Genomic DNA, 27,625 nt, shown 5'->3' on the forward strand with positions numbered 1-27,625 from the left:
GTCAATAGATTGATTACTTTTGGGTAATAGTCTAGCATTGTAAGTCCCATTTATGTAATTACTCAAGCAGGATTAAGAGAATTACTAACATAATGCATGAAACTTGAAGCCAACAATCCTACATTAGTTTAAAATATTATTTTATGTATTGAAACAGGCGCAAAATCTGTTCAAAAGTTCAGTAATTGTTCTAGGCATTGCAAGAAGCAAAGTAGATGACAACAGAAGATTTCTTGAGTGGTAGTGCTTTGAGACTAAATCCATACAATGTAACTTGGCCATATTTTTAACGTGCTTTAAAACTGTTATTACTTAATTATTTCAGCCACAGTGAATTCTTGACTCAGAATTAAAATTTATTTTCAGTTTATACTGAAATATTCTAAGAGTCAATACACAGAGCTGTACAATATTCATGAGAATAAGGGAAGTACCAGGTAAGACCATTAAGTCAATTCCAAAGTTAAGTGCACCAACAATGTACAATGTCTTATAATTCTCAATCGCTGTTTTTCAAAAAAAACTATCCAGTTCCCTTTTGAATGTGGATGATAGTACCTGCTTCCATCGTTTGTTCCAAACATTCACCACCACCTGTGAAGTTACAACTAAACTATTCCTCTTTGGGTCTTTAATTTCTTTACTGCCATGAGATTCCACACTAGAGGTTTTACTCAGCTATCCAGCAGCACTTCAAGCTCCTTCTGTTGTCGTGTTCTTGTACGCTACTGTAGTTCCTCATATATATTCACTGGTTATTCCTCCGCTTCCCTGCCTTAGTCAACCTTCCCACTGTTAATATCTGCCATGTGTCTGCCCAGTTTCAATGATTACAGAACATTATTCTTGCTGGAGATATAACTAAGTATATATAGCTAAAGCCTGACTTGGCAGGCAGCATAAATGAGTGTATTACGTAGTGATTACGGCCGGCATTTTCCATCTTGTCTTGGCAGGACCCGCCGTGGGAGATTCAGTGGCACAGCCAAAAGTCCATTGACTTTCAGTGGGGCCGGGTGATCCCGCCACAGGTGGGGGCGTAAAATCCCACCCAATGTTACGAATAATCCAGAGAATTTGATCGCAAATCCCACAATCACAGTTTGAAAATTTGAATTTGTCTATAATAATCTGGAAATATCAGCAAAAAAAGTGACCATCAAGTTACAGGTTGTTCTTAAAAATCCAACTGGTTCACTAATGTCCCTTAGGGAAGAAACCTGCCATTCTTTATCAGGTTTGTCTGTTGCTCCACAAGAACTTGGTTGATTCTTAATTGCCCTCTAAAGTGTCTTAGCAAGTTTCTCAGTTAATCAGACTGTTGCAAAGTTTTCATGGCAACCAGGGATGAGCAATGAATGCCAGCTTTGCCAGCAATGTCAAGCATGAACTAAAAAGAAAGTTAGCAATGTAAGGTTGCAGGGGTCAGGGAACAGCGAGGGAACAAAAGAGGGACAAATACATGAGGAGGCTGGGAATGGTAAAGAGTGATACAGAACGCAAGTTCATTTTTAAGCAGTCAGAATTGACTTGCAGCAGTACATGAGATGATGATAGGCCTGGGAGAAATATGAAACTCAATAGTGAATGGGTGGAATGATCTTTGGTTTCAAATTCTTTAGCATCATTAGTGGGAAAGGTTGGAAGCAAGCATTCCCTCTAGCCAAAGGAAACTGGATTTTACTGAGTGGGTGCAACAGATTTGGCAGACTACCACTGAAAATATAAATTAAAAAATAAAATAATTTTCCGCTTTTATGTTTAGTACTCAAATATTTATTGTGGAAGGACTATTCAGAATTCACCAAATTAAAGGATTCGCAATTATGAAAAAGTGTAAAGCTGATTTCTTAGTGTTGAAGTAACTGGACATAACCTAGAAAATAGCATATGAGAAACAGGTTTTTATTTATTTCTTTGCCAAAATGAAAGCGGACATTTGTCTTTGCATGCTCCAAAGGTAAATGAGCTTGTATTGTACAATGTAATTTACTACCTGGGAAAGAGCTAGTACAAATGGTTTTACTGACCTGTTAGATCTTGTCAGTGATGCACCAACACCCGAGTCCCTCCTTTCTCGGATTACTGATTGATCCTCTGTCTCATTGAGAGAGTTCCCAGTGCTGTCAACATCACTAGGTGAGGCCCTGCCATTTTCAATATCCAGGTGTATTTGTTTGGGCGATGATGGGCAAGGAGAAATAGAATCCATTGCTGAATCTGAGTCTCCCTCATCAGAGAGCTTTTCTGACCACTGGTTTACAATCCTTTGTAGTCCATTGACATGGTGCAGAATGTCATCCAGTTCTGGGAAAATGTCCTCCTCGTTCCCGAGATCTGCCAGATCACCAGTGCTGGAGTAAAGGTGGGATCCTGGCACATTATCATAGATACTAAGGCGACTGCCTGAAGAGCTGCACGAGTTTCGTCTCCGCCTAAAACTAGATTCTTTTGAGCTGTCAGCACTGCTCTCCCTGGTAAGGCTACGGTGGTTGTGTCCATGAAAACTTCCATTTCTCCAGTTTATAGAAGTGCTGTCTGGGGGGCAAGAGTTGCCATTAGAAAGTGCTTTAGGAAAGGTGCCTGGCTTGTGATCCTCTGGTATATAGAAAATGATGTCCTCTTCTGTAACCTTCTCATTCTTTAAGTTCTGCTCCTTGATGTCATTCAGCATTGATTGGCTAAAAGGGTCAAAGCCTTCTAAATACATTCCACTTCGCTTGTTGCAAGTGCTGTGGCTGCGAGTTCTGGTGACAGGACTGGGTGTGCTGACAGCACTACTTGTCTCTGACTGACTGCTGCTGCTACTTGTCTGTGTAGAATAAGAAACAGTTTGGTTTCGTACCATGGGAGCATTCATATGGTTGCCATTGAGTGCAGTTATCTCAATACAGTTCAGGCGTTTCAATTTTTCCTCATCAATACCTTCCTGGAGCACAGGTCCACTGATGACCAGGTTATTTTTTGAAGGAAGTTTCTTTTTGCTGTGAGAGCTTTTGATGCGCAGGCTTTCCATCCTCTTCAAGAAGCTCTTGGCCTTGGATTTTGTGTTCCTTTCAGTTTTCACATTGAAAGTAAAACCAGAGAGGTGCTTTGGCGAAGGGAGAATACCGAATGATTCAACATTGGTAATAGATGTACCCGAGGAAATCACACTGATCTCGGAATTTGTCCTTTTGGCCTCTACGTTCTTCTGCAAGTTTGCCCCATTGCTCTCCGTGCTGCTAGCACTGTGAATTGATGTCACTTCTTGCCGTTCACTTAGATCAGTTAGTACACTCTCATTACTCACTGCATTCTTCAGCAAAGCTTCATCAGCAGAGATGCCATTTGTAACCTCTGCTGGTGAAAAAACATCAAATTCCTCCAACCGTGACCATCGTTTGCTGTCCCGCTGGAAGGTCCATCTCCCACTGATAGCACAAGGCTCATCTTCATCTGAATCTTCACTCTGAAAGGAAGTTTGAGCTGTTAGGGAGAGTTGTAGCAGATACTTTACGTGCACAAGTGTTGAGATAAACATCAAATTATGACATTAATATACAGCCTTGTTGTTAGACAAACAAATGAAACCCAATCTACTGAAGTGTGACAAATACTTCCTTTTGCTGAATAAATATAAATATCTTATACTTCTCATCACTGCACCTTATTTTAGATATTATTTGGTACGCCTAAACTGGGAATATTCTCGGTTTGTCGCTGTAACTTCAACGGAAACCCTGTTTACTTCATGGCAAAATTACAGCGGTTCCAAGAAAACTCCTGTCCCTAGAGACCTGTGGAAATAAAGGCAACATCCAGTAACCGGTTTTGGTGAAGAGGTCCTATATAAAATTTCCAATTTATGTATTAGATCCTGTCTAGCAGCTGTGCATTTGCAGAATTCTCTGTTTCCATTGAATTTTTATTTCGACCTGAGTCTAGTAAATGGGCCATGTTTCTGAGAGTTGATGCTGTTTGTCACAACAGCTGCCATAGACAGTCAACATTTTAACATTGTATTTGACATGAGCCACAGTCCCCAGTTGCAGAGAGAAAACATTTCTCATTCCCCAGCACTACTGAATGCCAGCAAGGGAACAAAGTACTGGATGCAGTTTCACAAATTATCCAAGCTCCTTCTAACAGCCACCTTGTTTTATAATCCCCTTAATGGTAATTACGTATGTATCTCAAAGCCTTACCCAATTTTGACTATTATAGCGTTTGTCTCAGGACTTCTGTATCTTCAAACTGTGACTAATGAGATGGCGACACATGGCCATTAAATCTCCACAGTTCGTGCCCTAGGGTCCTCCCCTGTCGCCTGTTACAGATGACACTGCAAAGCTAACCTGGGGAGTTTCAGATCTGATCCAGTGCTCTGTAATTTAACACTGTGCCTAATTACCATTCACAGACATCAAGAACCAATGGTTATGAAGCCAGGCTTCTATAAATGGTATAGCGACTTACTAGCATTAAGTGACTTCTAATTTAAAAATGTCTATTTTGCTTGAGGTTTAAAATAGTTTAATATTGTCAACTATCTTTCTAACCTCTAGTGATTACTGGTTTTTTGACAAGGGACTGAGGTTGATGCTACAGACTAAATCAGCCCTAATCTGCTATGATTTTATGTTCATGTCACAGCCACCAAAGCTCATACATGTATAATGGCCACTTCAACAAGGGAGTGGAAGGCAATCTGTACCTTTGGAACCAAACCCAGTAAATTATCAATCAATGCATTCAGGAATGAAGAATTGAGAAGAAAATTGATGGGAAAAGAAAAAACAAATTTCTTTCCAAATATTGTTCAGGGCTAAAAATGGCAATTGACAAGGATTGGATAAATGGTTAATGCATTTGTATGACATTCTTATTAAAGTGAATGAATGAATTCTTCTGTTAAAATAGTGGACAGAAAATATTATATGAATTTGTCAAGCATCTGTGTACCATTGATTTAATTGCCCTTCTGAGATTGTCAGTGTTCATATGATTATAGATTATTTTCGACAATCTTATCTATTACTTGGTCTATTTATTCTTCAAAAAATGTTATGGTTTTTTTAAAATCCAGGAATATTTCAAGTTGTTAATTGTAGGACGTTGAGAAGCACAACTTTGTGGAAGCATTTCTCTGGTAAAGTTTTAAATGCGCTAGGAAACGTTTAAAAAAAATACATGTTTTAAGGCATTTGAATAATGTCACGTCCAGCAAACAGAACTGCAATGAGCTACACATTCTTCTTTTCAGAACCATCCTTTACTGATGTTTACATTGTGTAACAAGTAATGAGGACCTTAAACTGAGATAGAGCTTTGATCTCAGAATCTGTATGTACTGAAGCTAGATGGTAGTTGAGATTACACTATGTAGTACATTTGTTTTACAAAACTATATTTACAGAAGCAAATACCTATGTGATCTTTTATCTACCTCAATCTCAAATCACAGTAGCTTGCTGATGACTAAATACCATAATCTGACAAGAGAAAGACAGAAGGGCAAGAACTTTCAAGCACGGTCCTAGCATACTGACATACATTCCTATTTGAGGCAGGACGGCACCAAAAGGAATGAGCAAGCAATCTCTTTCCCCCACCCATTTACACGTCAGCAGGGGTATTTGCTGGTCCCTTTGTCTCACTGAACAGTAGCTTCATTATGTATGCAGTCAAATTCATAAACTAACAGCAGGAGCCAATCAAATTAAATGTAAAGAATGGTAAATTTTGTCCAAAATTCTGATTCTCTACCCTCCATGAACTTGAGGTCATCCAAACCTCTGCTGTCGTATCCTAATTCACACCAAATCCTATTCACCCAGCTCCTCTGTATTTGTTGAGCTACATTAACTCCTCATTAAGCAATGCCTCAATTTTAACATTTTCATTCCTGTTTTTAAATCCCTCCAAGGCCTTACCCCTCCCTATCTCTAAATGCCTTCAGCCCTACAACCCTCCAAAGTGCTCCTCCAATTCAAACCCTCTTGAGGATCTCTGATGTTAACTGTTCCACCATTGCTGGATGTGCCTTAGCTGCTGAGGCCTCAAGCTCTGGAATTCCCTCCTTCAGTCTCTCTGCCCCTCCTTCCTTTAATATGTTCCTTCAAACCTACCTCTTTGACCAAGTTTTTGTTATTTACCCTAATATCGCCTTGTGTGATTTGGTGCCAAATTTTGTTTGTAACACTTTGGTGAATTGTCTTTGGATGTTTAACTAGGTTAAAGATGCCAAATAAATGCAAGTTGTTGCTGGTACAAAACATTACAGGACATTTTGCTGAGGTATTGACTGCTTTTGAAGAGCTCATGAAAAGAGAGGTTTTTCCAACAATGTAATTTTGGTACCTGTTATTAGGAAATGCCTCTTTGGCTCATGAAACCTGAGATGAAATTTGAGAGATACAACTGTGGTCCGCATCCAAGTATTACAAAGTGAAATGTAGTATTCCCCAAAACACCAGCTAAATTCTAAGAAATACATTTTTCCAAAAATAAATGACGGTACTTACATTGGAATTCTTTTCATAGTAATCTTTCTGTCTAACACTTTCCACTGGAACTCTTTTCTGGAATTAGTAATACACGTATTTAGATTCCGCTATGCACTCACACCTTCTCTAATTTTATTGTGTTTTTATTGATTATATTGGTTCCTTTCTTTAGGCTCCTCAGTCCATGCCCTAGATAAGTGGGCTAGTCACCACTAGCAACCCAGTCCCATACCAATGCTTTGGGGAGGTGTTTGATAAACTCCCACAGGGAAATGACCTTTGATTTTCTGCCCTGTGGGGAAGTGCCTGGACAATGCCACACCCAAACAATACAGCCACAATTGAAAATTAGTGAACCCATCAGGGCACCGAACTATTAATAGATTGTGTCACTGTCACTACTGGCACCTTAAATATTTTCTCGATAAAGAGGAACTCCGTTGCCATTAAATGTTGACTGCTGTGACTAATGTCTAATGAAAATCTAAACAAACTTGGAAGATCTAGCGTGTCATTAACATTTCTTCAGAAAGAGCTCCATATAAGGTTGAACTTACTCTTTTTCTCTGTGGGCTGATTTCTAGTTTCATCACAGCACACTTATTAAGGGTGTTCAATCGTCTAAAAGGAAAGAAAAATGGATCAATATTGACAAGCTGCACCAAGTGACACATCCTTTCCCCAATCACCTCCCAACTGCCCTCCCCCGCCCCTCAGCCATTCCCCTCACCGTGAATATGCACTATAACATGCCTTGTGGAACTCATCTACATCAAAATGTGTATGTGAAAGGCTCCAATTAGTATCCATTATACTCAATGGATAATCACTATGCTGTAGGGAAAATGCAGGACAATAGGACAAATGTACAACCCTGATTACAGCACAGCCATTACATGTTCCCCTGGTAACTCTGTGGCATGTATACGTACTTTGTTTTGAAAAAAGTGAAGAAACTCAATTTCATCCAGAATCAATGCATTATTAAAATACAACAGAATTCAGTTAACTTATTTCATGATTGCAGTGATGATACCTCCAATACAACTTGTCCATAAAATATCAAAATTATAATCTTTATATATAATGAAACAAATATTCACGACCCTTCTTCCTGCATCTACTGAAATTGCGACTCTCGGCACCATTTCCTATTCTAGCTCATTCCCTCCTGCCAACTCAAAACTGGAACCACTTACTTTCCCTCAGATTTCCCCCCTAATCTCTTGATTTACCTTTTCTTGTCTTTTACTCTTTTCAACCTTGGTGGTGTCCTACACCCTGAGTCTTGGCCCTTTGCTCAGGTTTCCCTGTAATCACCTGCACTGTACAAGTCAGCAGACAAAAAGTTGTGTAAATCCACATTTTTGTACTGTCTTTGTGCTTTCTATTGTACCGCAGCTTTAAGTTATCTCATGTCAAAGTAAAAGAATTACATATTAACTGCTTCCAGATGTACAGGCCTTTTGTGGATCACCTCACTTTCAATGTCCCTGACTGCACCCCTTCAGTTTTCGCATGTGATTTTTGGCTGCATTCGGGTTCATTTAGTCTAGTTCTCATTTCAGGTGAGGAGCAGAATGTTGAACGTTCACCAGCACTGGGAGTCTTCAAGCAGGAACTAAGATCAATTTTTACATAATAAGAACAACAAACAGCTCCTTTTTCCTGACTTGTGCCTACTGTCTCCTTGCCTTGTGCAATCACGCTCCTTTGGAGCCCCAGTTACTTTGATGTGGGAAACAAAAATGAACAGCCTGCCTGATAAGAATGCCTTTGATAATTTGAACATTTTGTTGTGCACTGACGCTCGCACAAACCTCCTGTCAGCTGCGACAGATAAGCCAAGTGTCTACAGCGATGGAGGCAAGAAGGTAAACAAAACAAAAGGCACGGCGCAGATGAGGCACATTCCTCTAAAAGCCAGGCGAGCAACACATGCAAAAATTTATCCCCTTATCAAATGTATCACTTTCTCTTGTAAAATGTTACAAAGTATCTAAGTGCTTTATCATTGGGATCTCCTTGACCAATCTTTTGACAGAATCATTAATTTAAAAGCTTTCCAGTTAATTTCTAACATATTTTGACAGCAAGAGAAATGTTATCGCTATTATCTGATATTCTGAAAATAATGTCAGACTGCTAATAAAGAAGGTGTGGGTGTGTGTGTTGGTTTGTTTGTTGGAAATTTTAATGTAATTTATTCCTCCATCTTGCTTATAAGCTCCGATTTGGTACATTAAAATTAATCTCCATATCTCCAGAATTCCACTATTTTTGTCCCTGAGACTCAAAGGATGAGTTTGAAAAACCAATAGGTTTCATTTCCCTGAAATTTGTACTCTCATCAGACAGCTGTTCTACTAAAATCAGCTATCAGTTCTGTGGTTAGTGACTGGCTCCATATAATCACCAGAGATCACATAATCACCAGAGATTGACAATCTTTTTGGTCTGAGCTACAGATCAAGAGACATCAATAGTTTAAACATCAGTACTGTATTGGCTGAGTACACAGCAATCTGTGGGGGAGGGGGAGAGATTTCACCTATCAGGTAGGAGCCTAACTAGATGGGCAGTGGTAACAGAGATGCAGAGGACGGGCATGTAACTTCCATTCAAAATGCTTCTTCAAATTGACCTCTATTTAAACCCTAATTGTTAAATTAGTTTTAGCTTAATACCTTCTACCCTTATGATATGAAATGAATGCTTAAAAGAAACACTTTCATAATTTTCATATATTGTTCATTGATTGGACAGGACATATAACATCCAGAATCTAGGCCTGATTGTTGATACAGCGTCAGATGTATGCTTACAGGACATACTAATGCAACATAAAGGCACACAGTGCATAATGTTGTAGCACCGATTTCGCAAAGCACAATTAGAAACCTCCCTGAAGAAGAGTCACACTCGACTCAAAACATTAACTCTGTTTCTCCCTTCACAGATGCAGCCAGACCTGCTGAGTATTTCCAGCACTTTCTGTTTTTATTTTATCTTAGAAATCTCTCGCCCTACCAATTTTCCCAGAATATGGACATTTGAATATATGATTGTTCCATTCAGCAGCTTTGCTTAGTGCTATTATGTAATTTAACATTCCTGAAGATCAAAACATGTTTACGGGGATTTTGAAAGTCTTCATTCATGAACTGCCACAGCTAAATAATCTGACTGCAAGTTAGGCAACAGGAAGCCTGGAATATTTCTGCAAAATACTGGACTGATTGGGTTATGATGTCTAACAATCAATGCCTACCTGCAAAGAGATTCAATTGCATCTCGGTCCAGAAAGTCATGGTCCCTCTTCACTGAAGAAATGTCAATGGGGAACAGCGAATCTGTTGTGTAATCAAGACAGATGGATTCATGTTAAAAAAACAATTTGTACTAATCAGAACTAGCTTTCTATAATAAAACCAGTTGTCTCTTGGTCTACAAAACAGGGAAAAAATAACCCTGCCAAGATAAGTAGTATAAATCCTTGTAAAACATGAGCAGAACATTGTTATCTTGTAAGAAAGCATTTGTATGAAGACGTGATAAAAGTTTGCATTTTAAATCTGAGGAAGTTACTGAAAAGGTAAGAAGCAGTGATAAACAAATACAATTATAATAAGCAATCTTAAAGTCATCAGTAGGGCAAACCTGATTCAGATGCAAGCAAAGGGAATGAAAATCCTCAGTCTTTCTGGCCCTCCCACTTCATGGTCATTCAGCTGAAATGTCAGTCCGCAATTGCCAGACTTATTTGATTTACAACCAATCATTGCAAGCTTTGAACTTAAGACTTTGGGTTACTCGTCCTGTATCTAAAAGGAGATACGACCTTACACCACTGATCAAGGATCAGTGCAATGCTGCCTATTTTTACCTCACTGAGGTGTGGGGAAAGAGTTATCATTAAGTGAAAACTATTCCCGGTGGTGTTTACTTGCCTTTTGTTTTCTTAATTGCACAGGATAAATTTATACTTATTACGGGATCGCTTTCCATTCAGTACGGTTCTTTTAGACTCAGTTAGGGGGCTAGAAAGACTGAACTATAACGGCCGACACAAGAAGCAAATCACACAAGCAAAACAGAAATTAGGGTTTTCTGCCAACAGGAATGTTCTAAAGCAGCAAAACTAATTATTTTTTTCATAATAACCGCATTATCTTTTGGAATTAGTCAACTCTGTGCTTTTCATAGGCACAGTGTCGTAAGTATTGACTGGCACCTGTTGAATTCTGCTGAGTTTTCTCAATTCCCCAGCTCAGTTACGTAAACACACATTATCAATTTAGTTAAATATGTTTTCTGTCAAATTATTTCTCTTCAACCCCTTTATTCACATAATCTGTCAATAAATATCTTAATTCCCGAGGAAAATGTTTATGAAAAACGTGTTTGTCAATTTTCTCCTCTGCTGAAGCATTGATTCCTTGCTAAGGTATGGTTTCTCCGGCACATTCTTCAAATACGATTCGAGACTGTGTGAGTTAGGAGGCTTTCAGCTTTAGGGGTCATCATAAGTGAGTCTGATCTGCCTCACCCCTTTCTTTCAAACCCTTCTTTCCCATAATTGGTCAAGAATATACTTTACAGGTACAAAGCTCAATTTAAACCATAATTAAAAATCTACCTTTAACATTTTCACTTCTATCATTTTGTGAAGCTTTAAACACCTGGAATGCCACAAATTAGAATGCAAACTTTTGATGGGCTAGTCTGTTAAAAAAGATATTCAAAAGCAAACTTCAGAACTATTCCCCAGGCGATAAAGTAATTGCTATCAATGTGTTGTGGTTTTGAGTGCTCTAAAATAGGAGCACGGTGGTTGGTGCAAAGCAAGAAACTTCATCTGTCTTTAAGGCATAAAAAAAAGTTACCACAAAACTCAAAAAAAAAATTTTTTCATGTCAACTTTCATCTGATGATGCGCATCAGTTTCAATAACAACTATGGTATATGCTGCCTCACCTTCATACAGCTGGGCATATTGGGGAAACCCTGTTGCCCGCAGCCAATCACATGCCTCCTTGGCCTCAATCTCTAAAAGCAAAAGGAAAAAAACAATATCCCATAGTTAGTTAACTGTGCCAAAACTCTTGCATTTATATGGTGCCTTTAATATAGTCAAATGTCCCAAAGCACTTCACAGGAGCATTATTGGAAGAAAAATTGACACACTGCCACTTAAGACGATATTAGGTCAGATGATCAAAAGCCTGGCTAAAGAGGTAGTTTTAAGGAGTATCTTAATGGAAGTGAGATGGAAAGGCAGAGAGATTGAAGGAATTGTAGAATTTAAGGCCCAGGCAGCCCAATGGTGGAACAATGAAAATCAGTAATAAGTAAGAAGTCAGAATTGGGGTAGCACAGAGATCTTGGTGTGTTGTAGGCTGGAGAAGGTTGCAAAGGTTGAGTTGAGGTAATGGAGGAATTTGTAAACAGGGATGAGAATTTTAAAATCAAGACATGGCAGACCAGGAGCCATTTTATGTTGAAGAAATTGGTATTTGCCCTTCATTAAAATTAGGGTTTGTACAGCCCCTTCATTTCTAGGACCTGCGCTTGAATAAAGCCCAGACTAATGGGATAATAGTCTCCTCTCTCTGGCAGCAGAAAGACATAAAACTAGCCTCCAGGAATACTCAGTTTAGAGTATTGGCTATCAGGTTCCAGTAGTTGATCAACACTTGACATTTATATGTACTAAATATTCTCATATGCATTAAGTGTCATTTTGACTCTGTTGGTAGCACTGTAGCTTCTTGGCCAAAGGTTTGTGAATTAAGCCTCACTACAAATTTGAATCCATAATCTAAGCAGACAATTTAATGTCGTGTTGAAGGAGTGTTGCAAAGTTAGTGGTGCTGCCTCTCAGAAGAGATAATAAATTGGGACTCTGATCTGATAAGTAGATGTGAAAACAAAATCTTTGATGCTACAGTATTTGAAAATCAGCAAGAACTTTGGTAACCTAGCTTTTCATTCATTTGATACTTGGGAGATCTTACTTTGTGCAACTGATTGCAATAGTGACTGTCCTGTTAAATAATTAATTGGGAAGGAAAAGGCACCAAAACAATGCAAATTCTTCCTTTTTCCCTAGGCTGATAATCTGGCTCAAAGGAGCATTAGGAGTGGCACGGGAAAAATGTCCCCGATGCAAGTTTTGGGACAGAATATAGGAAATGTTACTATGCACCTAACTGTGCTAAACTTAATCTAGGGAGCCCAGACATGCCAGCTCTCATGAACTCATCATGAGAGATGTGGGGTGGGATATTCTGCTCCCACTGGTGGTGAGCTTGGAGGAGGGAAGGCCATTTAATTAGGCAGGGTGGCAGTGTACCTAAACCCCGCCACATTCCCACCTCTGCCAGAATTTAGTTCTGGGTGGGAAGGCCCATGGTTGACCTTCCCGCCCCACCATCAATTGAAGCCCTTAAATGGCCAATGAGTGACCACTTAAGGGCCTCAGGCCTCCACCACTAGGATTAACCCAGCTGCGGGTGAGCCTGTTGCCATGCGACATGCATGGCAGCTGCTACCCTGCGGGAAGCTTGTCAACTCGGGGGTTTGGGGTGGTGGTCACACATGTTCCCAGGCACTCAACGCTCAATTAAGGGACCAGATTTGGGCAGGGAGGTGCCCACTGAGAGCCACCCCCTGCCCTTGCTTCTGACCTCACTGCCCCGCTCCCCCCCACAGGACCCACCCTGCAAACCACCCCCCACCCCCCAAACATATCTTAGCTTTGTCCTGGGTCACACTGCGATCCTGGGACTCTGGGGCTGGTCTTTCGGCAGCAGCCACGGCCTCCTCCGTGGTGCTGCTGAGCACAAGGGTTGCTGCCTCCAACTGGCTGATAGCTCACGCTGGGCGGGATTTCCACCCCCGGGGAACTGATTCCAGAGGAAGGCTCGCTGGGGGCCTCGCCATTGCCTGATAGGCATGTGATTCAGCAGGCCTTCTCGAGGAGAGGCAGCACGGGTCTCTCGCTGGCTGTCCAGTCAGCTGAGATCCCCGATGCCTCAACAAGATACCGCCTGTCATTTCTCAGTCAAATTCAGCCTTACTCAGTCTCTTGAAAGAGCCTTCAAATCTCAGGGTTTTTCTGCTGCTAACATTTGCCTGGGGAGCCGGGTCAGAGGGGGCTGCTGTTTCAGGGCGAAATTTTAACTCATTAAAAATCTGCTCACTTGCACAAAGTTAAAATCAGGCCCGGTCTGTCTGCTGATCTTTTTTTAAATTCCTTTTATGGGACGTGGGTGTTGCTGGCTAGGCTAGCATTTTTTCCTGATTGCCCATCCCTAATTGCCCTTGATTAGTGACTTTGTTACAGAGAGAAACTCTGCAAGGCCACAAAGCTGCTGCTGGCTTTTGTGGAGAGATAAGTATCCACAGGGAAAAGTCTTGAGATGATGAGCAGGGTAGGAGAGGGGACAAGCAGTGGGCAGACTGCTCGTACCGTCTTTCTCTCTCTCTCTCTCTCTTGGCACTGGCACTATGGAAACCCTAGAGAGTTGAATTAAAATTTTGGCCTAATTTTCAAATTGCTGCACTCCCCCTACACTCCTCTAATACTGAGCTTCTCACTGCTTTTCAGTTCTTCACTATTGACAGCCCTAACTTAGCTACTACAGTCCTGCCCCCTCTGTTTTCTCTCCGCCCTCTCTGCTTTAAAAAAACTCCTTAAATTACTTTTCTTTTATTGTGCTACCTTTCATTTTCCAGCCTACTCTTTATTTTTAAACTTTCCCCTCCTGAGTTTTGCACTCTTCAATGTAAAACATTTTGAGGTGCGTCCTGCGTAAGGAGTAGCGTTGCAAATAGTTGTTTATTTACCCAAAAGAGCAGCATAACAGTACTGTTCACTAAGCATCTATCTATTATTCTTCATGACTATTTGTTATATTAAATTATTTCAAAATATTGAAACTGAAAATAAGAATTAAAACTGATCACTGAAATAGATAATTGAAATCTTTACATTTTATGGATGGGGAGCATGTGTATAGTGATACACAGATATCACAATAGTGTGGGACAGGCTGGATAGAGCAGGGGGTCTTTTCCTGTCAGTTATTATTCATACGTTTGTATTAACTTGACTGTCACTATCATATTTTGAATAACTCCAATTTGGAGGTGATTAAAGTTACTCCACTGTAGGATAAATGTATGTTTAATGTATTAATGTATTAAGCTGGGACATGTGGGTTAGGTTTCATCCTTTAAGGAGTAGGCTGTCACTGTCAATAGTGACTGTAGTGGGAGGGCTGATCTTTTGCACATGCAGGGCTAACAGGAGGATTTTTGAAAAGTTTTTTATAAAGCATTTTCAGATGCAATAATAGTTTTTATAAAGAGCTCTGACCTGTTAAGAGATTAAGTATACCATTAATGAGATTTATGAACCAAATGAAAATACATATTGTTTAATGTTTGAAAAAATATAGCAAATCATGATTTTTAGACCAAACTTCTTGATTTTTAAGTTTGTTTCTTGATTTACGAGACAGTGAGGTTGGCATGTCTAGGTGCCTGAAATAGGACAAGCAGCAACATCCACCACCTTGCTAAGCACAAAATGTTCACACAGAAAACAGTGTATCTGACTGTTATAATCCTGTGCTAATCTCTAATACTGTGCTGCTATTACGTACAAACACAATATCATGTCTGGGGATTTGTAATCTTTTAATACATTATTATAGTGAAACCCCAATGGTCCTTTCACAGGTCAGGGAAACTTCCTTCTTGAGGCAGTAACCAGCACTGACAGTCTGCATACAGGGACTTAAATCATTAAATCTCACAATCCCTTGGCAGTGCTAGTCTCCTCAGAATGGAATGTCTAGCAAGCATAATACTCTTGGAGTTAAAGGCCACCGAGAGCCAGGACACTGAGACACCACTGAATCTCTGCATTGGAGATTACTGTACTTTAATATATCTTTCATCTCAAGTATGTCATCAATGCCACATAGAATTACATTCACGATTTGATATGGTCAGCATTCCTACATCGAGGAATATTGTGATAATAACAATTGTACAACTGTTCAAACTATTTCAACATCTTTCTGAAAAATAAAAGCTTCATGCATTCAATTTTATTCCCTCATTCCTCTAACAAGTTCCCCATCACATTTTTTTTAGATACAATCCTTACAGTACAAAAGGAAAAAATAAGAACACTGGCATTTAATTTGTAATAAAGTGTTGCAGTAATGCATTACAATGGTGGGTACTCTCTCTCCTTCCTCTTGACCATTTCAGTAGTGTGACATTTAGCTTCATTCTGCTTTGACTTAAGCTATTTAAACAACAATTACTGGCACAACAACATCAATTCAACACTTTAATTAGGGTACAGCAATACTCTTAAGTAAAATTTCCAGCAGTTAATAGTTCAGTGATAAATGTAGTGGCTTCACGGAATAAACTGAGTGTAAGGAATGAGCCTGCAATGGATTACCTCAAGCAGATCTGCAGTATGCTGCCAAATGATCATAGCTCATTCTTTCACACATTGTCAAATCAAGATTACAGGTGGCAAGCAACTATGAATTCCTGGCATTTAACCAGCCTTGACCACATTTAGTCCTTCCATTGGAGCAGAACACACAGCTTCATTAGGCACAAGCAAGTGGAGAATTTTGCCACCTACTTCAACCATATCTCCTGCTTCACAGCCGCTGCATTCTTCAAAGCTTTGCTTTGGAGATAATGCTACTTGTCAATCAGTTGACCAACTGCAACATTTCTGGCATTCATCTTCTGCCTTATTGATACTGCCAAATCTGAAGAACCATTCACTGCTTTGCTTAAATGGATACTATACCTCATTGGGAAGTTTTCAGGCATTCAGTTCCAAACGAATCCGTGACAGCTTGCCAAGTTGGCAAATGCTATTTTGCTGGAGTTTAAACTCCAGTAATGTAGTTTCCCGTCCTCATACTAGATTCTAAATTTTATTTTCTCCCACCTGATCTGGTATTGCATCTCCTCACCTGAAGATGGTTTCTCATGCTGGGGTACTTTATGAGCACTAGCAGCTCTCAGGTACCTTGCTCAAGTATCAATTCAGCTTATGAGTGCCAGCAGGTTTTTTGATCATGGGGACCAAGGAAACAGAACTGAACCAGTACTATCTTGTGGGTCCTGTCAGAAAGCGGATATGGGCACATGTCCTCAACTGACATGTAACCATGTGCACTTTCTGACAGGACTCACTAGATAGTGATCAAAATCTGGAATCCTGGCTGATTTCACCCCTCCCAAGCCCAGGGGTACTGAGGCCAATTGCAAGAGTCACTAAACTAGATAGTGCTAATAAGATAGATCGGGAGCCGAATTTTCCTTTAAGCCCAGGGGCATGCAAGCCACTTGTGTCCACAGCTGAGATCAGCTAACTCAGCACACGCCATGGGTTGTACCAAGTTCTAGGGTAGGATTTTCCCTTTGTCGGGTGGGTGGGCAGGCCTGGGGTCAGCCGTGAAACGGTCCATAGCCCGCGATTGGGCCCTACTTGCGATTTCACGCTGGATGGCCAGCGCTGCCAGGGTGGGGGTGAGAAGAGGGCGAGCGCTAAAGCCTGTGCGGGGGAGCGTGCATCGAAAGCTCCCTGAAGGCACAGAGCTGCCTCAGGGAGCTGAAGAATTTTAAAAAGAAAATTAAAGACTTTAAAATTCTGGAAAAAATATCCGCACAGTGGACTCATACACCTTTACATGGAGATTATAAAAATGCTGACATTTTTATATTTTTTTATTTAATTACGGAAACCTCATCCGGCCCGTGGATGAGGTTTCCTCAAAAATTGAAAGGTTGCCTGGCCGATTCGCCCACCTACCAACCATAATGTTGGGATGGGCAGGGAAAAATACGGGTTACTTAATTGATTAATGGCCTTAATAGGCCTCTAAATTGTCAGCGGGTGCGTTGCCGACTCTCGCGCACGCCCGCTGACTGAGATATTGGACTCTCGCCCGATGTCATCACGTGCTATTTCACGCTTGGGCATGTCGGGCGCGCGCCCGCACACCGAGCTGAAAATCCTGGCCCTATTATTGAGCAGAATTGTGTATGTGGATATCTGGTGGGAAGAGATTTGAGTTTGGCTGTAATTTCCCAAGTGGTCACCACCTCTCACTGGTCAAACTTACATTTGATGCATGGTCATTAGAGCAAGTTGCCAGCGGTAGATCGGGTGGATTTAGGGCAGGGGGGAACCCCCTGAGCTAAAAGTTGTCGGGGTACCTTGCTAACTTTAAATTCAGCTGCCCCACAATGATATTATGCTGAAGGTGGCCTTAATCCCTTGAGAGTAGAACTTCCAAACTTCAGGAGCAGGGAGACCTGCCCTCAAGAGCTGCTGGCTCTTCTGATTGGCTGGCAGATTTGTAGTCCCAGCAGCACCAGAAGGCCGCTGCTGGCGGGTCAGGGGTGGGGTGGCTGCGGGGAGGGGGTCCAGCGGTCAGGGGTGTCAATGGTCAATTGCGGAGTGGGGCGGATCAGGCGGTCACTTGATCAATTGGTGGTGTTCAGTTGGCGGGTAGGATGGTGAGACAGGGGTGGGGCAGGTCAGGTGGTCAGTTGGGGTAGGGGGTGCAGGGGGATTGCAGGGTTTGGGTGGTCAGTCAGGGGGGTAGTTGGGGGTTGGAGGTGAGCACTGACTGGGGTCATATTGGGGGGAGTGGTGGAGTTGAATACTGTCCAGTTGTGGGGGGGGTCGGGGGAGGTGGCAGAGTTGAACATTGGCGTGGGTTCTGGAGTGATTTACTTCGAGTTTCACTGATTTTATACCCACTATGAAAATCTCTAAGTGAATCCGTGTGAAAACCAGGGTAAGTATAGGGCAAATATCCCAAATGTGCATGGTTCTAGCCAATCATGGAGCAATCCGAAAAAATATGCAATATTTAAGAACAACATATAGTGAATGGCCCAACCATTCTTTTCATAGCAAGGTTTAAGTTTTATTTGACCCACGGTTAAAGGTCTTCTTAAAAAAAGTGCTGACAATTGAACATCCTCTAGTCACAGCTCACCACAGTTAAAGCTCATTATCTTCTTAGTGACAAACTAATTCTGTAATTCACACATCTCAATTGGTGATTTAGAGACTGCATGTAGACCAGAACAGATTGAATGCCTTCCATCCAAAGCTAACTGGAGGTGGAGGTAGGGTAAATTAAGCTTTCATATATGAAATAATTGGCTCATTTTCAGCTAAGTATAATAGCCTGAAAATATGTGAGCGAGCAATCTCACGAATTAAGCAGGCATTGAGCCTTTTGGTAACCTCTGTGGAGGAGGTTCCTTAACCAGGCTGGGAATGGCAGTTGCTGAGACTTCCCTTGGAAAGAGCAAATGGGGACCTCCTTGTTCCCCTTTAATGGGTTCAAAATATCTGCAAAAACTTTGCCTCTACTTCACAACAATCCCGGCCTGAACTGTCACTGCCTCCCCCATGCCCTCACCACTTCCACAATTTAGTAGCCAGCATTGCTGATCCTACAACAGGTCTCCGAGGGTTAGAAATGTGGGAACCCCTAACATTGGGAGTCCTGACTCAACCCCATTGATGCTGCTTGATGCAGTTTAGGGCAGGTGGAGACTCTGCCCTGTCCAAGATTTCCAAAGAATTCCCCACGCGTGGCCAGGCCGTGGGTTCTAACCTTCTGACACTGTCCTGCATAAGTTGTCTTGATTTGCCCCACAAAGGCTCTGAATTTCTGTTCTACTATGTGACTGATGGAATTTTTTAAAGCAGTCAATAGGTAAAACCTTTTTATGAAGGAACTAAACAAGATTCCAGCAAGCGCACATGAAGAAAAAAGACTTTTCAGTGAACTTTTGTTCCCCACCCTCTTCAAAACTGATACTGCTTATGTCCGTGAAAGCAGGTTTCACTTTTTCCTTTGGGTCGTACATTTTCAGAAGTGAATCGCCTACTCCTTACTCATGTGCCACAGGTAACAAAGATAGGACTAAAGTTTTGCTGAAAATTTCTAGCAGCACCCGAATGTGCAAATGTCACAATTGACAAGGCTTGCCTTTATTTGGCCACAAGTCAGAAGACTTCTCAGTTGCAATGGCTTCATTAAGTACCAAACTGCATAATAACAATATGCCAAACAAATGGTTTAAAACCAAGCCGCTGTCCACTGCCCTTACAGGATCTCCCTGTCTATTCAGAACAACAGGGAATATCTGCTTATCAGAATGCAGAGTACTACTGAGGTGACAGTAACTAGGGCAGCTGTTGAAAGTCAACAGAATCAGTGCTGTTTAACATCAGAAGACATTATCATCTGGATTCTACATGATTTAAACTACAGTAGATAATTCTGGAGTTCCACTAAGTGAACAATGCAAGACATTTTCCCATCCAAAGAATAGAACACAAAGTGGATACTTATGCACGTGTCATAATGGCCTGCAATGTATTCAGTTTGACCACAGTTCTTTGCACTGATTTGAGCGGGACTTGTGCACTGCAGATGAATGTCAAAATGCCTGTCACTGACTCATATTTAACTTTCTGGAATCTTTTTTTTATTCACAATGTTTCCACACATTGAATCTCATAATAACCTCAACTTTATTTGTTGGTGACTCCTCCAAAAATGATAGGTCATAAACAGCCCAGAAGGTAATAAAAGTTGATTTCTGATTGGTACTTAGTTAATTGGTCTGTGAAGTCCTTGGGGTGTGACTTTTGGCCTCAGTGCACTGCTGTAGGGAGAAATCTACCAAGGTTCTTGCTCCAATTCCTATCTAGTGACTTCTGCTGGAAAATGCTTGCGTAAAGACAAGGCTCAGTTGTGATGTTCTCCAAAATAGCATGCCAACATTAACTAACTAGGTTTATAATGTGAGGATGTGAGGAATGGTCACTGCATGAGTGCGGAAGGCTGCCCATGAAAAATACCTCGACAAGCATCAGTGCCTTCAGAAAAGGAGAGAAATAGGGTGTAAAGGGGAATCCTGACCAATGCCCCAAAAATAGAAGCTTCACTGCGTCATGCCAAAATAACAACCAGTCTCTTTTTTTATAAAAGCCTAAGTTTTTCATGAAGTTACACAGAAATTTTTTTAAAAATAAAAAGCTACTTTAGAAAGTATCAGTTTCAGACTTGGCTCAAGAGTAGCATGTTCACTTATGAGTCAGAAACCAATACTACAAAAACAGATTATCTATGATTTATCTCACTGCTGATAGTGGGATCTTGCTGTTCACAAATTGGCTGCTGTGTTACTTACTAGTGACCAGAAAATATTACATTGGCTGCAAAGCACTTTGGGACATCCTGAGGTCATGAAAGACACTATATAAAGGTAAATTATTTCCTTGTAAATGTAGTTCCATGGAGGTACTGTAAACTCTTCCATTTGCCCAGGCATGAGGGTGCTTTCCTAGTTAATATTTCAAACTGAAGGATCAGGTTAATATGCCAAAGAATCAGAAAATTACCAAAATTCTGGATAAGTTCTTTTTCGGTGAAAAAGTTAATAGAAGAGAATTGTCAAGAGGCTTTTTTCATGAACTGGATTGCTGTTAATTATTTCACAAGTATCATTGGACTACACTCGCACAACAGTGAAATGTTTGCCAAATGTTGACACATTTGTAAACGCTTGTATAATTGCCTCAGGGTCACTAAGTTTGCAGAATGTGGAAGAAAATCAATACTTCAAAAAAATCTTTTGACATAGAAGGCTTTTTCCTCGAACCCTTCCATCTCTCTATCGCCTTGTCGTCATTTAAGGCAATCCTTAAAATCCATTATATTCACCAAGCTTTAGGGCATCCTTCTTAATATCTCCTTATCGAACTCATGGTCCCGACTTTTGTTTACACCTCCGTGAAGCACCTTGGGGCCATTTCCTATGTTACCGAAATAGTTTTTATTTATTCACGGAATGTGGATGTCGCTGGCTAGCCCAACGTTTATTGCCCATCCCTAATTGCCCTTGAGAAGGTGATGGTGAGCCGCCTTCTTGAACTGCTGCAGTCTATGTGATGTAGGTACACCCATAGTGCTGTTAGGAAGGGAGTTCCAGGATTTTGACCCAGCGACATTGAAGGAACGGCGATATATTTCCAAGTCAGGGTGATGTGTGGCTTGGAGGGGAACTTCCAGGTGGTGATGTTCCCATGTGTCTGCTGCCCTTGTCCTTCTACATGATAGTGGTCGTGGGACAAGGGGTTGCTCTTGTGATCATAGTCAGCACAGTTATGCCACTCATGAGTCACTCCCAGAACCTAATCTGCCTCACTGATCGGACTTGGAGACGTAAACCCATCATGGGAGGCTGGACATTCTTATTCTGCTCCACATAACCCTGTAAACCAATGCCTTTAACTGACGGAGTCATGCTGGTTGGATAAGCAATAAGAAGAATAGAACTCTGTGCGGATAGGCTGCATTATTTTAGTTTGTTAAACTCCAGCAGTATCCATGTGTACACTAGGAGGTCCCTGAGCTTTTGACTCTACCAATCTTTGTCTTAGGTCTCCTGGATCCATGTAAAGGGGGTTGGGTGGTTTGTTCTTATTGGTGGAGGGCGGGGGGGAACACTGTACAATCTATATGCTAAACAGAAACTCCACCTATGTGGATTTGTAAGCAGTTTGATTTGGAGACTTTTACATATGACAATGGGTCTCTCTGTCTTTCAGTGATAGTTGACCAAAAAGTACATTGTAATCCAAAAAACCTCCAACAAGCCAGGAATCAGCACTATATCCACCATTTAGCAACACAAAGCATAAACACTCTGTAGGATATGTTATAGTATGTTGTACATTTTTATAATATCCATAAGTATATGCTTCAATGACAGACACAAAGATAATGAAGTACAATAGAGCAAGTCCTCAGCAAATCCATATTGCACTTCTGAAAAATCATGATGCACAAAAGTTAAATTAATTCATTGCAATCTATACCTCTTAAATTCACTAACAGCTACCTCAACTTTAAATACCCAGTGGGATCCTGGTTTCAAAGGGAAGGGTACTGGCCCATTTGACTATATGTGCTGTGAAAGTACTTTAGTTTAGTAAACTCCACTTATAAGATCATGTACTATGAAGAAAATCCCATTTGTATACAATTACATTATTTTTAAAACGTCATCCAATTTTATCCATTAACCCATATATTAAGCAAGTACAGGCACACCTTGAATATAAGATCATTATTATGGGCAGTAGAAGCATTCCTAAAACTGAAACTACTATGTTATTTTCATAAATTGCTAGCAATTGAAAGTCAGCCTAATTGCATTATTTTGATTTTCATCGTTTTTCAATGTTGTGAATGGTTTTGTTAGGGAACAACATTCTTTAAAGATCAGAAGCTTTGAAGTTGACACAAACAGATGAATCCAGGGGAAACATTCATTTTGAATGTTAGTGAGTTATGTGACTCAAAGCCTGCGCCATCCTATGTTAAATTCATTCTGACCTTGTCTACTGTTGTTCTATTTTAGTTTCTGAAACTAGGAAGCACACTGGAAACATTTTGATTCCTTTGGGCACCATTTGTGCGTTGAAGAATTTTTAAAATTGTGGAGCACATGATAGTGTCTTCTTGCAGATTCACTATACAATGCATTAATGTGTGATTTCCTTATTATATTTCGAATATATATATATGCTTTTACCTAAATAGATGTTTAGGTAAGTAGTCTCCATGCATATGATGACTATCTAGATATTTATTGGCAGAGTGTGATACATCACTGATGCAGAGCTGACTTTAATTCATGTAATCATAATTGTTTTACCATAAATACTGCACTTAACAATAGGCAGTTCCAACGAATCATTGTACAGTGCCAGACAAAAGGCATCAGGTCATTCCAAATTTACAGACGTTTCAGGCTGGGATGCGGTTTGCCAAGAATGTCTGCTATTGTTTAAACCACAACATCCTCAAGTTAAACTACTTGTGTCTATGGGAAAAGAGTAACATTTCCAACATTTAACACTATCCTGTCAACTCTGCAACAACAGAGTGTCAGGCATTTAGAAAAACTGTGCTAATGCAATTTATGAATCCTTTAAAGAAACTGCATCCCTTGCATTATTACATGTGAAAAGATTAACTTGTAGGCAAACATAATAAGTACATGCCAATTTTGATCTTTAATTTGACAAAGTGTACTCAACAATTAGGATACAGAACTGGTTTAGGGTAAATAATTGGTTTGCAGTGTAACAAGTCAAGAATCCGATAACTTTGACACAAAATTGTCACTCACTTCAAATTCCTCTTTCAATTACTGATTTTCTTTTTAAAGTTATTTTGAATAACTAAACATTTTAAAACAATAAAAAGAGGCAAGAGGAAAATAAAATTGAGCATAAAGTAAGCTGAGGTACATAGTTTAAATGCCAAAATAAAGCTGTTTTTAAGCAATTTGAGATGACAAGCAAACAAAATAGAAGATAATTAGGAACAGAAGTGTATTTATTTACATTTTTAGCTTAATACTATACTACTGTTATGCTTTATATTTTTGTTCACATGCAGAAGATCAATGCCACTGGCAACCATATTCTAAAGAATGTTATTGTTAGTGACGACTAGCAACTTTCGATAATGTGGTAATATAATTGTCTAGCATTCATTATAATGTCAGTTCTCAAATGTGACAACTGTCATCTGTATGTCATCAGCAGCACAACATGAGTTAGCTTGTGTGTGTACGTACTCCTGGAAGACTAAGGTTTAACCCACTAAATACAAGTTCCTGCTACTGTCCAGTAAACCGTCTAAGTCCAATGTGAGACTAATTACATGTATTTACACAAGAGAAAAACAATGAGTGAATCAATTGTTATAGTACTTATTTTGCTCCATGTTATTTATAGACTTGATGAGTCTGACTTGTTGCATGGCGAGTTTAATATTGTCTGGAGCCATTCAGGATCTTTGCTCTACCTTCTTTCCTGTGCTCTCTTCCTGTTGCTAAGAGGCAAAATAAAGCATGAGACTCCTGTTTACAATGCTGGACCATCCTGTAGAAAAAAAAGCCCTCTATTGCCAGCAGAATCCAGCAGATGCATCCTGAACAAACACAAGTGATCAGGCCTGACATTGAACCACATCTGCTGAGCTATCTTGCGCATGTGCAGGACTTTAATCTGTCTCAAAATTCTTTCTATCGTGAAGGCAGGTCAGGAGACTACAGGAGGCCACAGCCATCTGTTATATACTGAAAGAAGACACTGAAAACACAAACTTAAGAGAAATAATGGCAGTAGCTATTGCTAATTATCTGCACTATGGAATACTGATACCCGCAGGCCAGATGGACCCACTGAACACATACAGGCCAATGGTGACAGATTTATACACACCAGCTTCTAACTAATCTACTCGCCTGGTCTCTTTACGCTATTTTTTACTGTACAGCCACTAAATAAAAAAGAGCCAATGCATCCATTCACTCTGACTGAAGGCATGTCCATTGACTATTTTAGGACTGCCCCATCAGCTGATACATAATGTCACCATTATTCTGTGCATTTATACTGAGAGTTTCAAAACTGTCTATACCGTATGAACACATAATTACATATTTTGTATTCTATAGACATAGCCAATATAGTGGTATCTCCATTATCTGCCATTATAGCAAGGCAATAGAAATTGGCAGATAATCAAAAGTGCCCAAATTTTGGTCTTACACATATAATACAGAAATACCCGAAGCACAGTGATTGAGACAAGTACACTATAAATAACAAAATAAACATTGTACATCGTTTTTGACAAAAAGATAAAATACAAATTCCAAAACAAGCTGTGCAATGAGATGAAGTCTCATGCGGCTTTGCTCTATGCAAATTCCAGCAGCATTGCCTCTAATAGTGATGTTGACAATGCAGGTCCTACTATAGATGACGTTTTCAACTAACCTATTAATATCCCTCTGAACCAATTCACAATTGGCAATTTTAACAAGTCATTATTGAGATCCAACAAAATCAAAACTACTATTACCAATCAGATTTAGTGAGCCATGAAAACGTTTTATATACACTTCTGCCTAGCAACTCACTTTTTTCCTCCCAGTTATTTACAATTATTGTTGTCAATGGTTTTGTTAGTGGAGGTTTATTTGCCCATCCCAGCTGCCCTTGAGAAGGTGGTGGTGAGCTGCTTTCTTGAACTGCTGCAGTCCATGTGGTGTAGATACATCCACAGTGCTGTTAGGGAGGGAGCTCCAGGGTTTTGACCCAGCGACAGTGAAGGGACAGCAATATATTTCCAAGTCAGGATGTTGAGTGGCTGTCGAGAAAGGTCAAATTTGCACTTTGGATGAAGACATGTATTCTTCGGAAAGGCGAATAAAAGTTTGCTCTCAGATATTGATCCAAATCCCCAAACTGGAAGATTGACAGCCTCCAGGTTGTGCTCCAGATTCTGAGCACCCACTGCTACCTGAGTCAATGGGGGTGGGCAGGAAAGCTGGAGCCTGGCGAGATAACGCTGGAAACAGCCTGTTTGTTTGTTTTGAATCTTTCTCCCTCTGCCAGTGATGAGGCAGCTGGCGGCAGGGGGCGGTCGGGGGAGTGCCGGGGGCCGGACGCCCCGGGATCAAAGGGGCCGCCAGTGACCTCAGCGCTGCTGGCCAACAAGCAGATTCCGCTAGGTCCTAGCTCCGCCCGCTCTCATACCCGCCCGCCCGCCCGCCCTCCCCCACAACCCCTGTGCAACATCTTGCTCTCATTGGCAACTCCAACCGAAATAGCAGCTTTTATCCTTCACCGTGCGGGTTCAAAGCAACCAATTAGAGGCTCTGAAACTATCGCACCATTCAAATCCCAGGTTCTTCAATTTATAAAAATGCAAAAGAAAACTCCACTCTCTTATTTTGCAAGTGCAGAATAATTAAGATTCCTGCAGGTATTTAGTTCGCATGTTAAATCTACAGATGCCTTTTTATCACGTCAATAAAGCCTAAAACTAAAGATTAAATCCTTAGTTTCCCCAGAGTGAATGCCAACCCAGATGAGACAAGCCAGACACGGATGGACCAGAAACCGTATCTGTGGCCCGGAGGCGAATGGGAGAGCTGGGCTCACTAGGACGAGGGATACGTGCAGCTCAACCCCTTATCTGACATCTTTCCACTGCTGAGGATTCACCGACACCCCAAACACAGCTGTATGCTCACATTCAAGCCCACCAACCCCATGAGCAAACCAAGCAAGAGAGAGGGGGAAAAATCTCAATGTCTCAAATAGGAAACATTAAAAATCTTGTCTGTCTAGTTTCTCCATTGCATTGGGATGCTAAGTATATGCTGTAACCAGGAATGCGTTTGAAGTGATATCTGGGTATGATATGTAACGCTGCAGCTCGGAGCATCTAGAAATCTACAGAAAATTGAGATTGAGACGTCGGGTTCTGACTATGTTTCCCCTTCGCAATGACCCCAATCGCATTTTCTAAACGGTACAGTAAAGAACATCTGTCGCACAATCCAAGCCAATAATAAAGAATTAGCTCACTGCAAGTTATCTGTCAATTCACAATCTACATTTCATTAATGTAGGGGGAAAGCCCCAATGGAAAATATTACGGGCTTACGTGTTAAAATCATCGTTTCCAGCTTTCACATCAATGTACAGCTCTGGCCGAGGACAAGCTCACTAGCTTGTTGGCTTCTTCAATAACCGATCAAAAAAAACAGGTTGCCCAAATTGGGGTGGGGGGGGGATGTCCTTGAAAACTTGAACCTTTCAATGTTCTTGGTTTTTCAGAGTTGGTTAAACATTCCCAGTTATCACGAGTTGATGCAAATCCATATTCTCAAGTCCCAGACGACACTGTGGGTGTGCCGAAGAATGCTGGGGTTCAGTCCCGTTCCAGCACTGCTTAAATAAAGCTCCGTGTAAATCTCGCTTTCTGCACAGTAGCTCCGAAGCGCTCACATTGCCTCTGATCCGCAGTGAGCGCAGTACTGAAACCCAGCAGAATGGCCACTCCTTCCTTGCGCTGCAGCCACCTCCCACACACACACATCCAGCCACTGCACGGCCTTCCAAGCCACAGCCAGCACCACTCAGTTTAGTCACTTGCTGTATTAATGTTTTG

At 40.8% G+C, this 27,625-nt stretch overlaps 1 protein-coding gene across 7 annotated transcripts in view; it reads right to left on the reverse strand.

Moving 5' to 3' along the window:
* Window positions 1-27,625, reverse strand: part of dlc1 (DLC1 Rho GTPase activating protein) — a 585,847-nt gene that overhangs the window by 19,243 nt on the left and 538,979 nt on the right. For 4 of the 7 annotated variants that reach the window (XM_078548283.1, XM_078548313.1, XM_078548300.1 and 1 more), the window contains 5 exons: window positions 11,466-11,537; window positions 9,760-9,841; window positions 7,046-7,109; window positions 6,507-6,563; window positions 2,031-3,451 (listed from right to left, as the gene is read on the reverse strand). In XM_078548283.1, coding sequence (XP_078404409.1) covers window positions 2,031-3,451; window positions 6,507-6,563; window positions 7,046-7,109; window positions 9,760-9,841; window positions 11,466-11,537 — 1,696 coding nt within the window. Of the gene's footprint in view, window positions 1-2,030; window positions 3,452-6,506; window positions 6,564-7,045; window positions 7,110-9,759; window positions 9,842-11,465; window positions 11,538-27,118; window positions 27,486-27,625 lie in introns of those variants that run through there. The other 3 variants (XM_078548321.1, XM_078548330.1, XM_078548306.1) reach the window with 3 other exon arrangements.

This window comes from Cetorhinus maximus, chromosome 1 (genome assembly GCF_964194155.1).
Source record: "Cetorhinus maximus chromosome 1, sCetMax3.hap1.1, whole genome shotgun sequence".
Taxonomy (NCBI): Eukaryota; Metazoa; Chordata; class Chondrichthyes; order Lamniformes; family Cetorhinidae; genus Cetorhinus; species Cetorhinus maximus.